We start from the raw sequence: 18,672 nt of genomic DNA on the forward strand, positions 1-18,672 counted from the left end.
TCCTTCCCCATCCCCTCCAATCCAGCTGAAATTCCTTTTTAATATTTAAAGACCCTGCCCTAGCCAGTTTTGCTTAGTGGATAGAGCATCGGCCTGCGGATTGAAGGGTCCCAGGTTTGATTCAGGTCAAGGTCACATATCTTGGTTGCAGGATTCTCCCTGGCTCCGGCCCTGGTCAGGGCTCGTGCAGGAGGCAATCAATCGATGTGTTTCTCTCACATGGATGCTTCTCTCTGTCTTTGCCTCTCTCTTCTACTCTCTCTTAAAATCAATGGAAAAATCCTCAGGTGAGGATTAAAAAAAAATTTAAAGACCCTGCAATCATCTCACATTACTCAATTCCAATCCACTACTGCCAGTCTCAATGACCCAGTCTAATATACCTAATCTGTTTCCTTGACTTATCCCTTTTTCTTAACCTTACGATCACTAGGAGGCAGTCTTAACCACCTAAATAGGCAAGAATCCTCACCCATGGGGAAATTTAAAAAGTGTATACTATAAATTGTCATATATGCAGATTCATGACATGCCCAATATCTAGATCATAAACTCTTGAAAATCATGCATACTTTTTCTCTGAGGTGCAGAGCACTCCATTGGTACTGAATAAATAACAAAGTAGTGGGAGTGCAGGAGGCAACTGATCTATGTTTCTCTCTCATCAATGTTTTTCTCTCTATTTGCCTTTTTATTTTCAGGGGCTACAAAAAATATCTTGAGTGCAACACAGAATCAGAATATTCTTATACAGTATGTGTATACAGGATTTTTGCCCTAAAAACAGTAAGTTAATGCTAATAACAGAATATATTAATATGAATCTGATTATGTCCTAAATGAGGTACTATGTCCATCTCTGTTAGAAAACTCCTAAGCTCTAATCATGACATTTTTAAATGTGGTATTTTGTTAGGTAGCTTAAAATGCAGGCTAGTATAATCTAATGATTAAGAATTCTGGCCAAAACCGGTTTGGCTCAGTGGATAGAGTGTCGGCCTGCGGACTGAAAGGTCCCAGGTTCGATTCCGGTCAAGGGCATGTACCTGGGTTGCAGGCACATCCCCGGGTTGCAGGCACATCCCCAGTAGATGTGCAGGAGGCAGCTGATCAATGTTTCTCTCTCATTGATGTTTCTATCTCTCTCCCTTCCTCTCTAAAAAATCAATATAATATATTTTTAAAAAAAAAAAAGAATTCTGACTTTGTAGTTAACTGGCCCTGGATTCAAATTCCAGCTCTGCCACTTACTAGCTATATAATCACGGCCAGGTTACTTAATTTCTCGAAGCCTCAGTTTCCTTGTTTGTAAAGTGAGAATGAATACCTTCCTATTTCAGTGTATGATTATGAGATTAAATAGGATCATGTACTGAAAGTACTTATCCCAGTCCCTAACACATTTAGTGTTCAATAAATGTTAGCTGTTTCTACTATTGAAAAAAGCAGGAGAATATTCAGAGGATTTCTTAATACATGTGAGTAAAATTTAGTTTGAAAAGGGGAAAGTTTAGGAGTGACCTGAGGATAGTCATGAGATACATGAGGAATTTTTCATTTTAAAAAAATGTTTTTATTGATTCTTTAGAGAGACAGAGAGGGAAGGAGAGGGAGAGATAGAAACATTGATGAGAGAGAAACATAGATCAGTTGCCTCCTGCACTCCCACTACTGGGGACGGAACCTGCAACCTGGGCACAGGCCCTGACCGGGAATCAAACCCGTAACCTCTTGGTGTGTGGGACAACATTCAACCAACTGAGCCACACTGACTGGGCGAGAATTTTTTATCCTATATAATAATCCTCTATAATAAAGAGGTAATATGCAAATTGGCCATCACACCCTCACACAAGATGGCTGCCCCCATGTGGGCACAAGATGGCCACCACAAGATGGCCTGCAGGGGAGGGCAGTTGGGAGCAACCAGGCCGGCAGGGGAGGGCAGTTAGGAGTGACTGGGCTGGCAGGGGAGGGCAGTTGGGGGGGGGTGTCATGCCTGCAGGGGAGGGCAGTTAGGGGCGACCAGACTGGCAGGGGAGGGCAGTTAGGGGTGACCAGGCTGGCAAGGGAGTAGTTAGGCATCGATCAGGCTGGAAGGCAGAAGTGGTTAGGGGCAATCAAGCAGGCAGGCAGGCAGGCGAGCGGTTGGGAGCCAGCAGTCCTGGATTGTGAGAGGGATGCCCAACTGCCCTTGAGGGGTCCCAGATTGGAGAGGGTGCAGGCTGGGCTGAGGGACACCCCCCCCAGGGCACAAATTTCATGCACTGGGCCTGTAGTTTTTAATAATAAAAAAACAAATAGTTCCTTGATTGGAAAAGGATCTAGCATAAATGGCTTTAAATTAAGCAAGATGGCCCAGCTGAAGTGGCTCAGTGGTTGAGCATCGACCTATGACCAGGAGGTCACAGTTTGATTCCAGTCAGGGCACATGCCTGGTTGTGGGCTTGATGCCCAGTACGGGGCCTGCAGAAGGCAGCTGATCAATGATTCTCTCTCATTACTGATGTATCTATCTCTCTCTCCCTCTCTAATCTCTGAAATCAATAAAAATATATTTTTTAAAAAATTAAGCAAGATACTTGAGTTATACAGAAGGATTAATTTCTCGACTCTGAAATTTGTTATATAATAGTGCTCCTGTTTCAGATTGCTTGGGTAGAATTACAATTTCTTGATATATTTAAGAATAGGACAAAAATCTTACATTGGATGGCTTCTAGCAGTCTTGCCTAGGAGTAAGGAAGGAGAATGAAATAGCCTTTTGAACTCCTTTTGTTCCTAGAGTCTGTGACATATCTGACCCAGGTACTAATTAGAACAGTAACTATCTGATGTAGATACTCTTTTTTTTAACATATATTTTATTGATTTTTTACAGAGAGGAAGGGAGAGGGATAGAGAGTTAGAAACATCAACGAGAGAGAAACATCAATCAGCTGCCTCTAGTTTTTTTCTTTACTTTTTCCTTTGTAAATTTGTCTAAGTAATAAAAGGACCATAAATCAAATAGGAAGGGAGAGAAAAGTGAAGAACTTCATGTAGGTAGATAAGCTACATATAAACTAGATAATCAGCGTCCCTAATTGAGTTTTTAAAGCATTTTATCCCACTGGGGATGTGCCCGCAACCAAGGTACATGCCCTTGACCGGAATCAAACCTGGGACCCTTCAGTCCGCAGGCCGACGCTCTATCCATGGAGCCAAACCAGTCAGGGCTGATGTAGATACTCTTAATGATCTCACCACCAACTTCATCCAGAAAGAGTACATTCTTCAAATATACTGCTTTCAAGTGTCTCCTTAAACAAAATGAAAATAGTGGCAACTCATAATTTTATTTGGAAATTTGCATTTCTTGGCTAGATGGTTGGAGAATAAGAGTAGGTGGTACAGATGTGGTGTCTCCATAAGGCTTCAATAGGAACTGGAAACCATTCTGGAAAAATATATATCTGTCTTAACTGCAAAAACAGAGTCTCAAATTATAAAAACCTCAGTACTCTGCCAAATTTCTCCTGGTCCACCTTGGGGCTATATAGTTAAAGGTGATGTAAAAAGAGATGAATACATTCTTGTGGAATGGTTTTTCCTCCCCTGATCCTTGTGGCAAACATGAAAACCTTGGAAATTTGCCTTTGGCAGCATGAACATAGAAACCACACAACCATACCTACCGCTCTACTGCAACCTCCCATCCTCTCAAGACTCACCCATCTGGCCACCTATATCACTTTCCTATCAAGCCCTAACCGCTTCTCTCTCTACTTTTCTTTGGGGCAAGTGAGCAACTCTGGAGCCAACACCAAATATAGACTAGAACCTGCCTTGAAAGCACCCAGGGACCAGCACTCCTGTTTTCGATTATTTTCAATGAGTATTCATGACCTACTTTTCACCTAGAAATCTAGATAAACAGGAGCCAGGACAAATAGGCTCACAGGATAAAATGCTTTAAAAACTCAATTAGGGACGCTGATTATCTAGTTTATATGTAGCTTATCTACCTACATGAAGTTCTTCACTTTTCTCTCCCTTCCTATTTGATTTATGGTCCTTTTATTACTTAGACAAATTTACAAAGGAAAAAGTAAAGAAAAAAACTAAAATTTGATATTTTGGTTACTTGATAATACTTCATATAAAATGATATAATGGAAGGAGCAAAACTAAAGGCTAAAAGGAGACTTCAAAATAATTTCAATGTTAAACATATAAATGCTACTCTAGTCCTGTCCCCTATGTAAGTTATTTAAATTTTGACATTGTGGGAGGAGGAAAAGGAGCAAAATTACATACTCAGGCTCCAAAGTTCTCTCCTCCTGCCATTATTCTTCAATGCCAGATGCCCACAGCCTCAACATGGCTTCAAAACACCTAAGGAAACTCTGTATATTTTATAGCACTTTTTGTTATGCAACATCACTGTTTAGTAAGCAGTGATACAGCATTATCTGTTTACCATGGGTGAAAAAATAAGTTAATGACTTATCTAAAGTTACATAATGTATCAGTGGCAGAGTTATTTAAAAAATAGGCTCCGTGACTTCCCAGCCCAGCATGCTCTTCATTAGCCTATGATAATATTAGCTGGACCTTATTATTTAAAATTAATACCTAGAATGGTGGCTATTATTTATCAAGTCCTAACCACATGCCAGGCACCATGTTTAGTCCTGTATAGTCTCTCTCTTAATTCTCACATTATCCCTGTGAGAAAAGTACAAGGACTGTTGTTATCTTCTTTTGGCAGGTGATGAAAACATGGCGTAGAGAAGTAAATAATTTGCCCAGGGTCAACCAGCTAATAAGTGACAAAGCTGGGATTCAAATACAAAACTTTTACTATAGTTTGTGGTTTTTATCTCCAATATTGTTCCACTCCCTAGATCAAGGAATAAGTTATGTATAACTCACTACACTTGAGGAGGGGGGAATCAACTCCATACACTATACCATTAAAAATTAATCAAAACAACTTATAATAGTGAAACCTGCACAAAGTTCTGATGCTTTCTTCACACACAGTCCAAATAGATTAAATCTCCATTGAATTTACCAATACTGCCAGATGTATGCTGCTGCTTCATGTAAAACTAGGCCATATATAAATATATATATATCTAAGTGACCATTATGACCAAACGACCAGCCGGTAGCTATGACGCACACTGACCACCAGGGGGCAGTCGCTCAACGCAGGAGCTGCCCCCTGGTGGTCAGTGCACTCCCACAGCCAACCTCCTGCGGTTCCTCCCCCTGGCAGGCCGGCTCCGATTGGCCCTGATCGCTGGCCAGGCTGAGGGACCCCACCCATGCATGAATTCGTGCACTGGGCCTCTAGTTTGTTACTAATATTGTAACAGTAGGGACCAAAACTGTTCCTGCTCTAACTAGACAAAAAAATTGTAACAAGTCAGGATGTGGAAGCATTTTCCAGACATTTCATAGTGCCAAGGAATAAATAATGGGCTGATAAGGCTTACAGTACACCCACCATCAAGTAAATAGTATTCTTTCTTTGTATCTGATTTTGTTTTTAAGGATGAGGAAATAAAAACATGCTGTTCTGGTTCTCAGGTCAGTAAGCCACAGTAACATGAAATCTAAAGCCACATTTAAACAAATAAAAATCAAATTAAAATGGAGCATTCTATTGGTATGTACAGTTTTGGGAGTGGGGAAGATAAACATTTTCAGTTAAGATCTCATTACAACAAAAATAGTCTGACTTCTAAATTTCCATTTGTGCCAGTACTGATTCTAGGATTTAAGACTATTTATCTTAAAGCAAATCTCAAATGTTATCCTTGAACTTCTTCATATTATTTTTTCTAATACTAAAAGATTGACTACTTTTCAAAATAATTCCTGATCATCAAAATGATAGCTTCCACTTCCCATCAGATTCTTTGTGAAATGAGATTACTTAGTTCCCAAGAGCAGAGATATATGTTCTGTCAAACCCATCTTTAAAATAATGAAACACTTCATAGTGAAGCTACTGGAGGTACATTTACAGATGCAATTTCACTAAGGAGTTCAAAGGAGAAAAATAATCAAATGAAAAGAAACTGTTTTAATGCAAACCATAATGTATCATAAATATATCAACTGAAATGACACTACTTTTCCAATAGAACAATATAGTATCTTGCCAATCTGGTTACTGGTAGTGAAGACAGCTATAGGAACATTACTCTAGCATAGCTTCAGAAAAACTGTAAAACTCACCAAAAGTTATCAAAAGTCATAAATGCTGGGTTATATACCTGAATCACAGTTCAATACTTTGTTCAGCAACTGCTGACATTTTTCTGTTGAAAGATTACTGCCATCTTCATTTGTAATGACAATTACTTTATGATAGGTGAAAACACATCAAAATTTAATTGTGAAAATATACTTAAATGAAAACTTTAACACATAATACATTCAAATTAAGCAAACTGCTTGTTTTCTAAGTCAATACAGCCTCCAAGAAGATTTTAATTATTTTTTAAAAGAACAAAAATGAATATTGATTCACTTCTTTTTTTACATTTGCTATTTTTAAATAAATTTATTGGGGTGATGCTGTTTAATAACATTATATAATTTCAAGTGATCCACTCCTTTTGTTAATTGGTAAGTTAAATCCAGCCTTGAAATTTGCTGATTTGGGGAGAAAAAAAGACTGCAATTTAAAATTAAATTCAGTTAATAAGGTAATACACTTTAAAATACGCAATTTCTTTACTAATGAGCTTAAAATAAATTTTATTCGCAAGAAGCAGAAATACCAACTTACCAGCTTCGTGCCTCTTTTAATTTCCTTTTGGACATCTTCAATAGAAAATCCACCAAGACTCTCATTATCAGAGTGTGATGATACCAAAGCAGATGAAAAGAGCTATAAATTACATTTTAAAAAAAATTAAGGTTCATATATAAAGAAATTACAGTGAAACAGTGAATAAGATGTTAAACTTAAAAGGAAATACTCTTAAAATTTAACTGAGTTTTTCTTCATTTTTTTTAGAATTCAGGACTATTCATTGTTAATATTCTTATGGCTTCAAGTCTCTCCGTTGCTGCTGGTATACTTACCATGCACTTATGGTGTGCTGCCACCTTCTGGTTTTCAGATATTAGTAACTGTCCACATTCCTTGTCTCTATTTGACTTACAAAAGCCACATTTGCGCTGTCTTGTAGGCCCTTTTTTCTGTTCAACTGAACTTGACATGATTTTTAAGTTGCCTTTAGAATGCCACTTTATAAGCCCCAAGAAATGCTACAGAGAATAAGAAGAGCAACAAAATGGTTAATTTCATTTAAAATCAGTGTACACATAGTCAGGTAAGTTGTTTAATATCGTAATTAAGTTCTAATATATGCATTTTAAATGGCTTTTTAGTGATTTTAGACAAATCACTATTAAAACTTAAGATGCCTCCATAATGAAAAAAATATGTATTTATGTATAATTTAATGAAATTCAGAAAAATCAAACCACTCCCAAATTAGGGGATATGTGAATTAGAACTATTTCTGCCTGGATAAGTAAAAAATGTACAATGTGTGATATTAAATCCATCATCTGCTGACAAAATTAATGCAACATATTTTTCATGTATAGGCAGATGCTCCTTCAAAGAAACAAAATATTATATATCTAAGAAAAGAACAAAAACTACAACTACACAATGCCCAGAATGAACAGAATTCTGTAATTCCTTAAAGTTTACATATTGGTAAACAAGAAAGAAATAAATGTACTTAATGATAACTTTGGAACACTTATTTTTAAACTTGAATTATTTTCAAGTTAAAAATCATGTATATGTCTTTAATAAGTTAATTTTTGCTATTGTATTCCATTTTTAAGTAAAGAAAAAAATTAGGCTTATAAAAGTCTATTCAAAAATGTAAACTTTAGAAATTAATTATTTATAAAAATAACTGTATTATCTGACTCAGATTTACTCCAAAAGTCTGCTTATTAAAGTTGTAAACTAAAAGTAGCATTCTAAATACAATAACTTTCACATTTACTTAGTAATATTGTATAAAGGTAGGAACATATTTCTGAATGAGTCTTAAATTCAGTCAAACTATAATTATAGGTAGGATAGTCAAACAAAAAAGGGAAGAAAAGCTCTAACATAATAAGGTTTCAGATTTAGATCATCAAGCTCAACACAGATTCTTCAGAAGTATTAAACAAATGTAAAATCAGTTACTTGATTTGTGTAGTTTTTCCAAATCAGCAGAACTAAGCAGTTCAGGAACCAGGTTGCCACAAAATAAATCGCAATGAATAAAATCTCAAATTTTTGTCTTAAAATTTACTATATTTTTCCATTTTTGATATATTTTAATATTTTCATAATACCATGTTGAAAAAACAGACTCACTAACACAATATTGTAGCTTTCTGAGATGCACTTACCAAGAACAGTAACACTGGATGTCAGCAAGGTAGTAGGTACAAACCATTTAGCACTTGAATATATAAAAATGCAGATACTTAATCAAAATTTAAAGTGAAGCCACAAAGAGTTCTTATCAATTTATATCTAGATTTTTCTTTTTAACAAAACTTCAAAGGCCCTGAAGGTCTCTGTGTAGATGGGTTTAACAAACTTTTAATGCCAATTTTAAATACCTCAGTCTTCCAAATGGCATAAAATGGTACTGTATTCACAGCACTGGTTATAAACTGTGAAACTGATTGAAAATAGGCAGCAAATACTTTTAAGATTAAAGGAGAAAAAAGAACATAACAAAGAAACAAAAGAAACAAAAGAGGAAGTGTGTTTGCATTTGATCAGGCAAATATGTGTTCAGTTGCTTTATCAAGAATATAGCTGCCAAAATCTTTAGAATTAACTATTCAAAACACCAAATTAATAAATAGCATCAAAATTTGCTATTTGTGTTCTAAATTAGTGTTTTTTTCTACTATGCAATAGCAGGCACTATGAAACCATTGTAATACATTCAGCATTTCTCCCGCTCATCCTTGGCCAGTTGAAAGGATGGCACATTGTGAATCTAATTTGTACAGGCATCATTAATGTGTAATTTCTATACAATGGTAGCTATCATAGGATATAAAATCGGCTTAAGATAAAGAAAATTCCTAAAGTAGAAAATCACTTTTTATTATTGAGATTAATTCTGAAAATGGTACCCTCAAAATTTTATCCATATTGAATTCTGCCTCTTTCAGTTTATAAACAGGTAAATTTCTCATCCTAATTTTGAGAACCTGCTTTTCTGGCTATCAAATATCTCAAATTCCAAGAGATGAAAGGTATATTTTATTTTGCATTCAAAGATATTTTGGTGTATTTTTTCTGTAATCAGTATAAATATAATTTGTAAAATGAACAGAAACACACAAAAGTGCACAAAACCAATAAAAAACTTTCCCCAATGTGCAATGACTGAATGGATTTTTCCACTAAAATTCAAATAATGCATCTGTGCACATCTTGCTAATTTTTTTTCAGCCTCCTTATAAAACATGAAGTGGAGATCATCATGGAAACAATGAGTCCTAGCAAAAATGTCTATCATAAAAATATAGATTTTTATCTAATGCTGTCACATTTGTGGTCTTCTAGTTAAGGAGAATAAGGGCATTCCAAGGACCAATATTAAGGGGTTCATAGTAATCCACACAGCTACATGGCATTTTAATTTTAGTTTAAAATGTTTTTCATGGCATGCAAAGATCAAAGTTTGATGCCTTCACCCAACAATGAAACCTTTTCCATAAAAGAAACATCACATTATAGGCAATGTTATAAAGCAGAAATAAAGAGGCAAAGATAATAGAGGTGAAAAGCAATTTAAATGTCTGAAAAATATAAAAGCACGATTAGTTAAGCTGAAACAACCAATGCATTTCTGATTTTCCAAGATGCTGTGAAACACCAAGGTAGAAATAAACTGAAACATCAAGGAGAGCATTCAAGAGCTAACTCGAGAGCACATTCAATGTCTGGTATCTGAAAGACCATTTTCACAGAAAAACACACAAACAAAAACTGCAGTACCAGAAGATCAAACAATTCTACACGCAAGCCAGTTGAAATATACAGATCAATATATATATATGTGATCCCCACAAAAGCAGTATTTATGTCAGGAAAGTTACAGTGGAGAGAAATAAACGAATAAGAAATGAACCGGAAGGGCACCTGAATTTGGTTGCACGATATTACATGCTTCGCACTGCTTCTTGCGGTTATTCAAAAGGAAACTGAAGGAATTTTCCAGTTGTTTCAAACCCAAGGGTAGAGAAAGAATTTGATCTGTATGAATAAGACCTGATATTAAGTCCATAAGCCGATGAAAAGAAAGGGTTTTTCAATTACTAGAGGATTTTTCAACTTCCACACAGAATATCGAAAGGAACAAATTTCAAAAGAACGCCGTGCTGTTCGTGCATATAATAAAGGATAGTACCCATAACGTACCGGATCCTCCCCGTTATTTATTCAATACACACTAGACTCCAAGATCTCCTTCTAATCTAGCGCTAGATAAACTCGCAAAACTATCTTCCTCTAAAGCACTTTAGCAGGTTCCTTTCTGTCGTAAAGTCAGGGTCCCCTAACTGTCCTTTTCCAATCCACCAGAATCCAGGAAAATATCATCCTACCACTTTCCTTAACCCTCCTCCCCTAGGAGTTCGCCCTCTAAGTCTTGGTTTCGTATCTGTTTCACCCCTAATCCCCCCCCACCCCGGAGTTTTTCCTCTTTCTGTAAGGCTAACCTTCTTGCCATCCTAACAATTCTTCCTCTTACTCTTCCCAAACTGGGAGTCTCCCTCCTTCCCAAATATGTACTAAGCAACGGCAAAGACTAGAAATACCCAGTATTTTTCCTCCCTAAATGTTGCGCCCCCTCCCCCGAAGTCTAGACTTAAGCCTAACCTCTCCCTTATCTCCTCTAAATTACTTTTCTCAGCAGCCTCCAAGCCAAGTGCCTTCAATGAGCGGCGCTTCTGGGGTCCCCGACAATAAAGCGAGACCACCAAGATTCCCCCTTAACAACGGGCAGGGGCGGCGGCCTGGCTACCGCCATCCTCCTTGTCTTCTCCCGCCAGGCATAGAATGGGGGGCCCCAGGGTACTGTGGGGACTCACCGGCGGGGCCCAGAGGCGAACGGCAGGGGAGAAGCGCCAATGAGGGGAAAGAGAAAGAAGTCGATCTCGGTTCTCCAGCAGCGCCTCAGAGCGGGGCTCTGTCGCCGGAGGTTGTTTCCTTTCATTCGAGGAGACGAGCTCGCGGAGTGCCCTTACGTCGCTCCCCCCAGCACGCAACGACTCAAAGGGCGTTATACGCCTGAACGCGCCGCGGGTTCTGATTGGCTGTAGTGAAGGGACAACTGAAGCCGCAGAACCACAGCGCATGTGCACCCACCGCCCCCAGTTAGGAGCTGGGCAACAGGCCCCGCCTCCTGCTCGCGCGCGCGCGTACCTTCTATTCTCTGGTCCATCGCTTAGCGAAGTGTTTGGGTCAGGATCCGAGGAGATACAGAAAGAGATTCAAAGCTGTGGGTTGGGTGAAGAAGCAGCAGGGTTAGGATCAGAAACCACTGGGTAGGGATCCTGGGTGACCAGTTTTCAACAGTGATTCATATGGGTAGGCCTTATCCCTTGCACTTGTTCACCGAGGCCTTTTCACATCCATTATTTCATTGTACTCTCATGGCATCACTTTGAGATCCTCCGTCCTCTCATTTTACTGCCAGGAAAGACTGAGAAGCTCCTAGCGGAGTCTGTCTCAAATGCAATCCTTGGGTAAATCATTTTAATCTCTGTACCTTAATTTTCTGTCTTTAAAATGGGGATTAAAAAAGTAGTATCTAATGGGTTTATTCTGAGGAAGAAATGAAATAATCCAAGTGTGTATTAGCGTCCCTGGCATATAATAGGCCCTCTATAAATGCTGACATTATCATAATCAGAAAAGATCCGTGATTTTTTTTTTTACAACTCACACAGGTAAACCAGACATTTAAACGAAACACTTACCTCTTTGATGTATGAAGCAAGGATGCTTGGGTTTGAATCCCAGCTCCCCCACTCTAGCTCTATGAGCTTGATCACGGTGCATTTCTTCTCTCTCCCTCAATTTCAACAAGTCCAAATCTCCTAGGGTTGTAATGAGAAATTAGAGAAATGAGTTAATATATGTAAATTACATAGAATAATACTATGTAATAATATTATTACATAGAATAATATAGTATGCTCTATATAAGGGTCAGCTTTTATTATTTTCTACTTGGCTCACTAGTGCAAGCCCGTGGTTTAAGAGAGGGGGGAAAAAGCCCTAACAAACAAATGAAAATGTAAAGATGCCCTTTAAGTAGCTACTTTTCCTGACAGAAGGGGAGGCAGTGGCTTTCCATTGCTTTGATACAATGTTGTTTCATACTTCATATTTTCTCCTGCAATGTCAGCCTTAAATTGTAATCCTCAAGGAAACAGTAAACACATTGGGATAACACTGTATCCCATATAAGCAGGTACTCATAGTAGCAGTCATTTAACCGCATGGTACTCTTACCCTTTTCACCCAGGCCCTGTACAATGAAAGGGAGTGGCTTGAGATTTACCAAGACCCAGAATGTATATTCAAACATTTACAGTGTATTTGAAAACAGGTCCCTGAGTATAATTTTCCACCGGCTTTACACACTTATTGATGTCAAAATGAGACTGATGATTGTGTCAGTAACAAAATGTAGTGCCTATCCACTGGGTTTTTTTTTTTAAGATTTTTCCCAACACTCCCACATTTTGCTATCTTTTATTCATTCTATCATCCATGCATTCATTTCAACAAAATTTGATTCAATAAACATCTGCAAAACTAATTTCCAAACACAAGAGAGACGTAGATTGACTCCTGACCTTGAGCTCATGGTCTATAAAGGCAGACAGAAAAACAAACAAATACACAGTATGATATGATAAATGTTACATTAAAGGTGTGTGCCTGGTGTAGACATCCTCTGCCTATTACGTACAAAGCACTATGCTAAGGTACAACACAACAGTGAATAAGACACAGCCTTTGTCCTCACCTCTTTACAGTCTAACAAGAAAAAGACAAATAGCTACCATAGGAGATGGACTGTGGTAAGTGCCTTAAAAGTTGGAAACCCCAACTTTTTTTAGTTTCAGACCCCAAGCCTGATAGCCAGTTCCAATTAGCACAACTGATAGATGCAGCCTGTTATTTCAAGGGCTACAGGAAGGAGTCAGATTGTGATAACAGGCTCTTAACAATGCCTGAGGATATAGCATAGGATCTTTTAATCTCTTATTGATCTATCACTACACTCCTACCAACACTCTTCCTGCCTTTTTCTTCAAGCTCTAGTTATCACTTACTGTACCTCATTCCCAGCAAAGGCCTAACTTCCTGACTGAGTAGGGCCATCTGAGCTAAGCAGTATCTTCTACACCCATCCTTTTTTGCTTCCTTCAAGACTCACAGAAAGAATTGTCCTTCTGATTTTTAAAGCTAAAGCTGTGGTTTTAATCACATCTCTTCTGTGCTCTGGAAGGACTGATTTCCTACTTGTTCCCTGCTCCAGCAGCATCAATTGCCTGGCTCTTGTTTGCTTTAAAACACATAGGATTCCTCTACCTTCACTGCCAGACTGTGTTCTTTGCTTCCAATTGCTCTCTGATCACTCATTCAGCAGGCATTTGCAGATATTTTTTGTATGCCAGGTATTATGCCAGACATTGGGGATTTGGAAAGGAATAAGACAGTTCCTGCCTTCAAGGAAATCTCAGTCTGAGGAAGAAAATCGGGTATTTATAATGAGGAAGAAAACAGAATTTCAGTACAATAGGTAAAATGCTATAATAGAATTGATGAACTTGGTCCAGAGGAAGAGGAAATATATCCCTAGAGAGGAAATGCTTTGAGTTGGGTCTCGCAGGACAGGGTCAGGCTCCACAAAATCTGGATTTCATCTCTACCTTTGCACAACATTTCTCTACCTTCATTCCTTTTTTTTCTTTCTTTTCTACCTTCATTCTTGACATCTCTGTTACACTGAACATTTTTTAGCTATGTCCTTGCTCTTAAACTTTCACTTACCTCAGTTCCTAACAAGGACTCTAACCCTGGCTCTCTGGTTGCTATTTAAGTCTCTTGGAGGTTTCCCTTCTCACTTTATAATACTAGCTTTGCTCTAGAGGAGTCTTAGGCCTTCTGGTGGTCTATTGTTATTCCACCCCAGGGGTTCTTAAACTGTGGAAGTGAGAATTACTTGAGGAGCTTGTTAAACATACAGATTTTTGCATTCCCCTCCCCCCAGTTTGAAGGTCTAGGTGCACGAATCTGCCTTCTCAAACTGCCCAGCTATTCTGATTCAGACTGTTGAGAACCACACATTAAGAAACTGCCCTCCATTCTTTGTGTGTGTGTGTGTGTGTAGAGATTTATCAATTATACAATCTCTTGACTTCACTGTAACCTGTAGACAACTGCTTAGCAACTGCATCTGCTCTGCTTAGATCAGCCTGTCCTTGAACTTCAATCACTAAGACCAGTACAAGCAAATTCATTCTCTCCAGCAACTAAAAAGTAATTCCTTTTCCCATCTTCAGTGTTTCCATGTAAAATGCCGCTGGCATTCCTGCTTCTGCTTAAAGCAAAGGCTAAACCTACCCACATGCCTATGACCTCCCTTCTGGCTGTAATCAACAACAGTGGATCATTCATTCATTCATCAAGTACATTTTGATCACTTATTATGTGATAGATAAAAATGGACATGGTCCAACTTGATGTAGCAGCAGAGACAGACCTTAATCAAGTAATCACATAAACAAATATAAAATTACAACAGTGACTAGCGCAAAAACAAATACTGTAAATGGCATTTAAATGGAACCAAAGTTTATTTGCATTTTATATACTGGGCACGTTAAAAATAAAGAATAAGAAATATTAAAAGTGGATGGATTAAGCATTTTAAATGTTTCTGTGAAAAATAAAATAAAATTGCCCTAGCTGGTTTGGCTCAGTGGATAGAGCATCAGCCTGTGGACTGAAGGGTCCTGGGTTCGATTCCAGTCAAGGGCACATGCCCAGGTTGCAGGTTCAATCCCCAATAGGGGTCATGCAGGAGGCAGCCGATCAATGATTCTCTCTCATCATTGCTGTTTCTATCTCTCTCTCCTTCTCCCAAATCAATAAAAATATATTAAAATAAAATTCTATCTATTTGTGAGATGCTGCATAAGAGTCTGAAGACCTAGGCTTGTGACTCACTGGCCTTCCACCAACTAGCAGAGTGACCTTGGGCTATTCATTTGAATTCTTTGAGCCTTCGTTTACATATCAGTTAAATGAGATTAATATTCCTAGCAAATTTATTTGGGGCACAAGAACAGAGAATGACATATGCGAATGTTCTTGCCCCACTAACTATGAAGAACAGATTATTTTTTCATATCTCTTAACTGCCATATCATTTGATAGATCTACCTCATAATGTTGGCTCTCAGCAGTTGGTCCCTATGCTCTTCTACTTAGTTTTCATGGTTGTTGTTTATTTTTTAACTTCCACTTATTGTATTGGTGAGGTTTCATAAAATTCTTAACTCTGTCCAGCTTATGGAGCTACTCAGATACCTAATTGAGGAGCTGGGAGCCTTGATGGACTTTGTTGTTGATGTCTCTTCCTGTTTCAGCAACTTGAAGCTGGGTATGATACAGGAACTGCCCAGGAAACACAACTGTGGTAGGGGAAATGCCTTAGAGACGCAAGAATATCTCTAAATTGCTGTTTGTTGAATGTTGAATAAACAAAGAAACTGAACTCAACATCAATGGCAATATTGGCAAAATAAACTTTGTAATGCTGATGCTTGCAAAACAATAAGAGTTAACTGACTTTGGACAATGTACCAGGCACCCTGCTAAATACATTATGTGCATTATCTTATTCAATCTGTACAACAGCCCTGAGCAGGGACTATTATTAGTCCAGTTTTTACAGACAAGACTCTTGAACAATTAAGTAACTTGCCCAAGGTCACACAGCTAGGAAGAGGAAGAACCTTTTGTCAAATCTACATTTGTTTTGACCCCATTAGTCAAGCTCGTTATCACTGTGCCCCTTATTCATTTCTCTATGTGTTTATTATCTCTCTTCATCAGGGCTTTGTTTTGTCTTTTTCACTGCTGTATATCCAGCCCACAGAACTCTGTACCTGGCCTATAGTAGGTACTCAATAAATATTAAAAGGCCTTGGAGAATGGGGAAGAGAATGTAATGAAGAATAGAAGTGGAATTGGAATGGAATGAAATCATTTCATGAATTTGTTAATAATACAGCAACCCAAGCCCTACCACAGTAATTCTGGCATACATGTGATATGGGGCCCAGCAACTATATTTTTAATAAGCTCCCCAGGTAATACTGTGACATACAAAACATGTTTGAGAACCACTAACCTGCAGCCATCAAGTTGAAAACAAGAAAAAACACTTATCAATTGTGCATTTTATAAGTTACATCTGAGTGCTTGAGAGACTTCATTCTGATCAATGCCATTCTTAGACGTATATTTTAGTGAGGGCATTTGCTTATAACTGGCTTTGCCATTGGGTAATCTTGATCATCTTTGTTCCTTTTGGCTGTTAGTTAAATAACATGATCATACAGATCTACACTAATCATAAATGTTATGATAATAAGTCTAAAAACTAGAGGAATTAAATATAGATTTGTTGGGTGCAAATATTCACAATGAGATATAATCTATACTGGAAGGCAAAAACCAAATGGCCTAGACGCAAATCCTAAAAATCCTGGTTTCAGGTTAACTTCTCAGTGCTTTATTTTCCTCATCTGTAAACTGAGGATGATGGAAATACCTTTTCAAGGATTTTTTGTTGTCATTGTTCTTTTTTTTTCTTCTTCTTGCCCCAGATTCTGAGTTCCTCAAGGGAAGAAATTGTATTTTTTTCATTTATTTTAATATAGTTAACAAACAATATTGTACTAATTTTAGGTATACATGTGATTTGACATTTATTCCACTTAAGAGTAGCTATTGCCCTAGCTGGTTTGGCTCAGTGGCTAAAGCATTGGCCTGCGGACTGGAGGGTCCCAGGTTCAATTCCTGTCAAGGGCACATGCCCAGGTTGCGGGCTCGATCCCCAGTAGGGGGCATGCAGGAGGCAGCCGATCAATGATTCTCATCATTGATGTTTCTCTCTTTCCCTCTCCCTTCCTCTTTGAAACCAATAATACAAAAAAAGAGTAGCTATTAATTGTTTCCAGTTTTTCTGAAATATGAGATAGGGACAGAAGGTCTTTGTCTCTTTATTCATGCTGTTCTTATTTCCTAAAACTCCTTTTACAACTCTTTTTGAACTAGCTAGGATATAGTGGCCTTCAAGATTCAGTTCAGGTGTCAGCCCTTATTCTCAAAAGCTTTACTTATCCTTTCTTTCCTTTTTTAAAATCCTCACCTGAAGATATGTTTATTGATTTTGAGAGAGAGAGAGAGAGAGAGAGAGAGAGAGAGAGAAAGGGAGAGATCGAGAGAGATCAGTTGCCTCCTGTATGTGCCCAACTGCAGATCAAACCTGCAACCCAGGTATGTGCCCCAACTGGGAATTGAACCCACAACCTTTTGGTGAATGGGACAATGCTCCAACCAACTGAGCCACACATCCAGGGCTTAATTGCCCTTTCATTGGGTGAAGCTCCCCTCTGCTTTCATACACTCTCTAGCCAGACCTCTCTCATCATTTACCACCATTATGTTGAAATTATATGCACTTCTGTCTCTCTCAATGGACAGTGATCTTTGGGGGAGAAGAGACCATGTTTTATTATTTTTTATACCACAGGCACCTAGCACAGTGCCTACCCAATAAATGTTTGCTGAACTTACTCAAAGAACATGTCAGGGAGCCAATGGTTACTACTATGGGAAGACTTTTTCTTCTCTAAGATAGCTGTCTTGTACTCTGGGCCTTGGCTCCTGTACCTCTCTATTGCACTTAGTCACACAATGCAATTTAGTACTTAATTATATACTGTATATTATTCTCTAATTGCTTCACATGTTAATCTACCTCTTGTTTCCTCTCCCCTCAGGCACAAAGAGAAGAAATTATTATAAATTGAAAGTGGATGGTTGTAGGAAGCTGATATAGGGTTAAGCCTCAGACTGACCTGTGGGCAAAGTCACAAACATTTCCCAGCTTAGAGGGCACAGTCCTCTTAGCATAATTAGGCTTGACCTTATAACACTCCCTAGATCTTATCTGGGAAGCTAATGGGCTGAGGAAGTGCAGGAAGTATAACCATGGTGTAAACAAGTGAAACTCACAAGAACAGTGTAACTTTGTAACCACTACCTTGTTTACCTCTCACTATAAAATAAAGGCTCAGCTTGCCTTGGGATCTCTCTCTCTGTGGCCTCAGCCAGGCACAGGGAAGATCCACGGAGACTAAGGAAAGCTAGAGAGTTCTGAACGCTGTCTCTGTGTAAAACATTCTTCGCCGACTCCGTCCACACCTTTGGGAACCCCTGGACCGCTGGGGCTGGACCCCAGCAGATGGTCCAGATGTAAGCCACACCCAGTTGTCAGTCAACTCTGCTTATTGAATGCTGCAAGG

At 38.4% G+C, this 18,672-nt stretch overlaps 1 protein-coding gene across 3 annotated transcripts in view; it reads right to left on the bottom strand.

The window, feature by feature from the left end:
- Positions 1-11,324, bottom strand: part of PHF6 (PHD finger protein 6) — a 62,211-nt gene extending 50,887 nt beyond the window's left edge. For 2 of the 3 annotated variants that reach the window (XM_059680217.1, XM_059680215.1), the window contains exons 1-3: positions 11,143-11,324; positions 7,090-7,275; positions 6,791-6,892 (exon numbers count right to left, since the gene is read on the bottom strand). In XM_059680217.1, coding sequence (XP_059536200.1) covers positions 6,791-6,892; positions 7,090-7,227 — 240 coding nt within the window. In that variant the 5' untranslated portion in view covers positions 7,228-7,275; positions 11,143-11,324. Of the gene's footprint in view, positions 1-6,790; positions 6,893-7,089; positions 7,276-10,192; positions 10,307-11,142 lie in introns of all 3 variants that reach the window. The other variant, XM_059680216.1, reaches the window with a different exon arrangement.
- Between the last annotated feature and the right edge of the window lie 7,348 nt (positions 11,325-18,672).

The sequence above is a fragment of the Myotis daubentonii genome, chromosome X (genome assembly GCF_963259705.1).
Source record: "Myotis daubentonii chromosome X, mMyoDau2.1, whole genome shotgun sequence".
Taxonomy (NCBI): Eukaryota; Metazoa; Chordata; class Mammalia; order Chiroptera; family Vespertilionidae; genus Myotis; species Myotis daubentonii.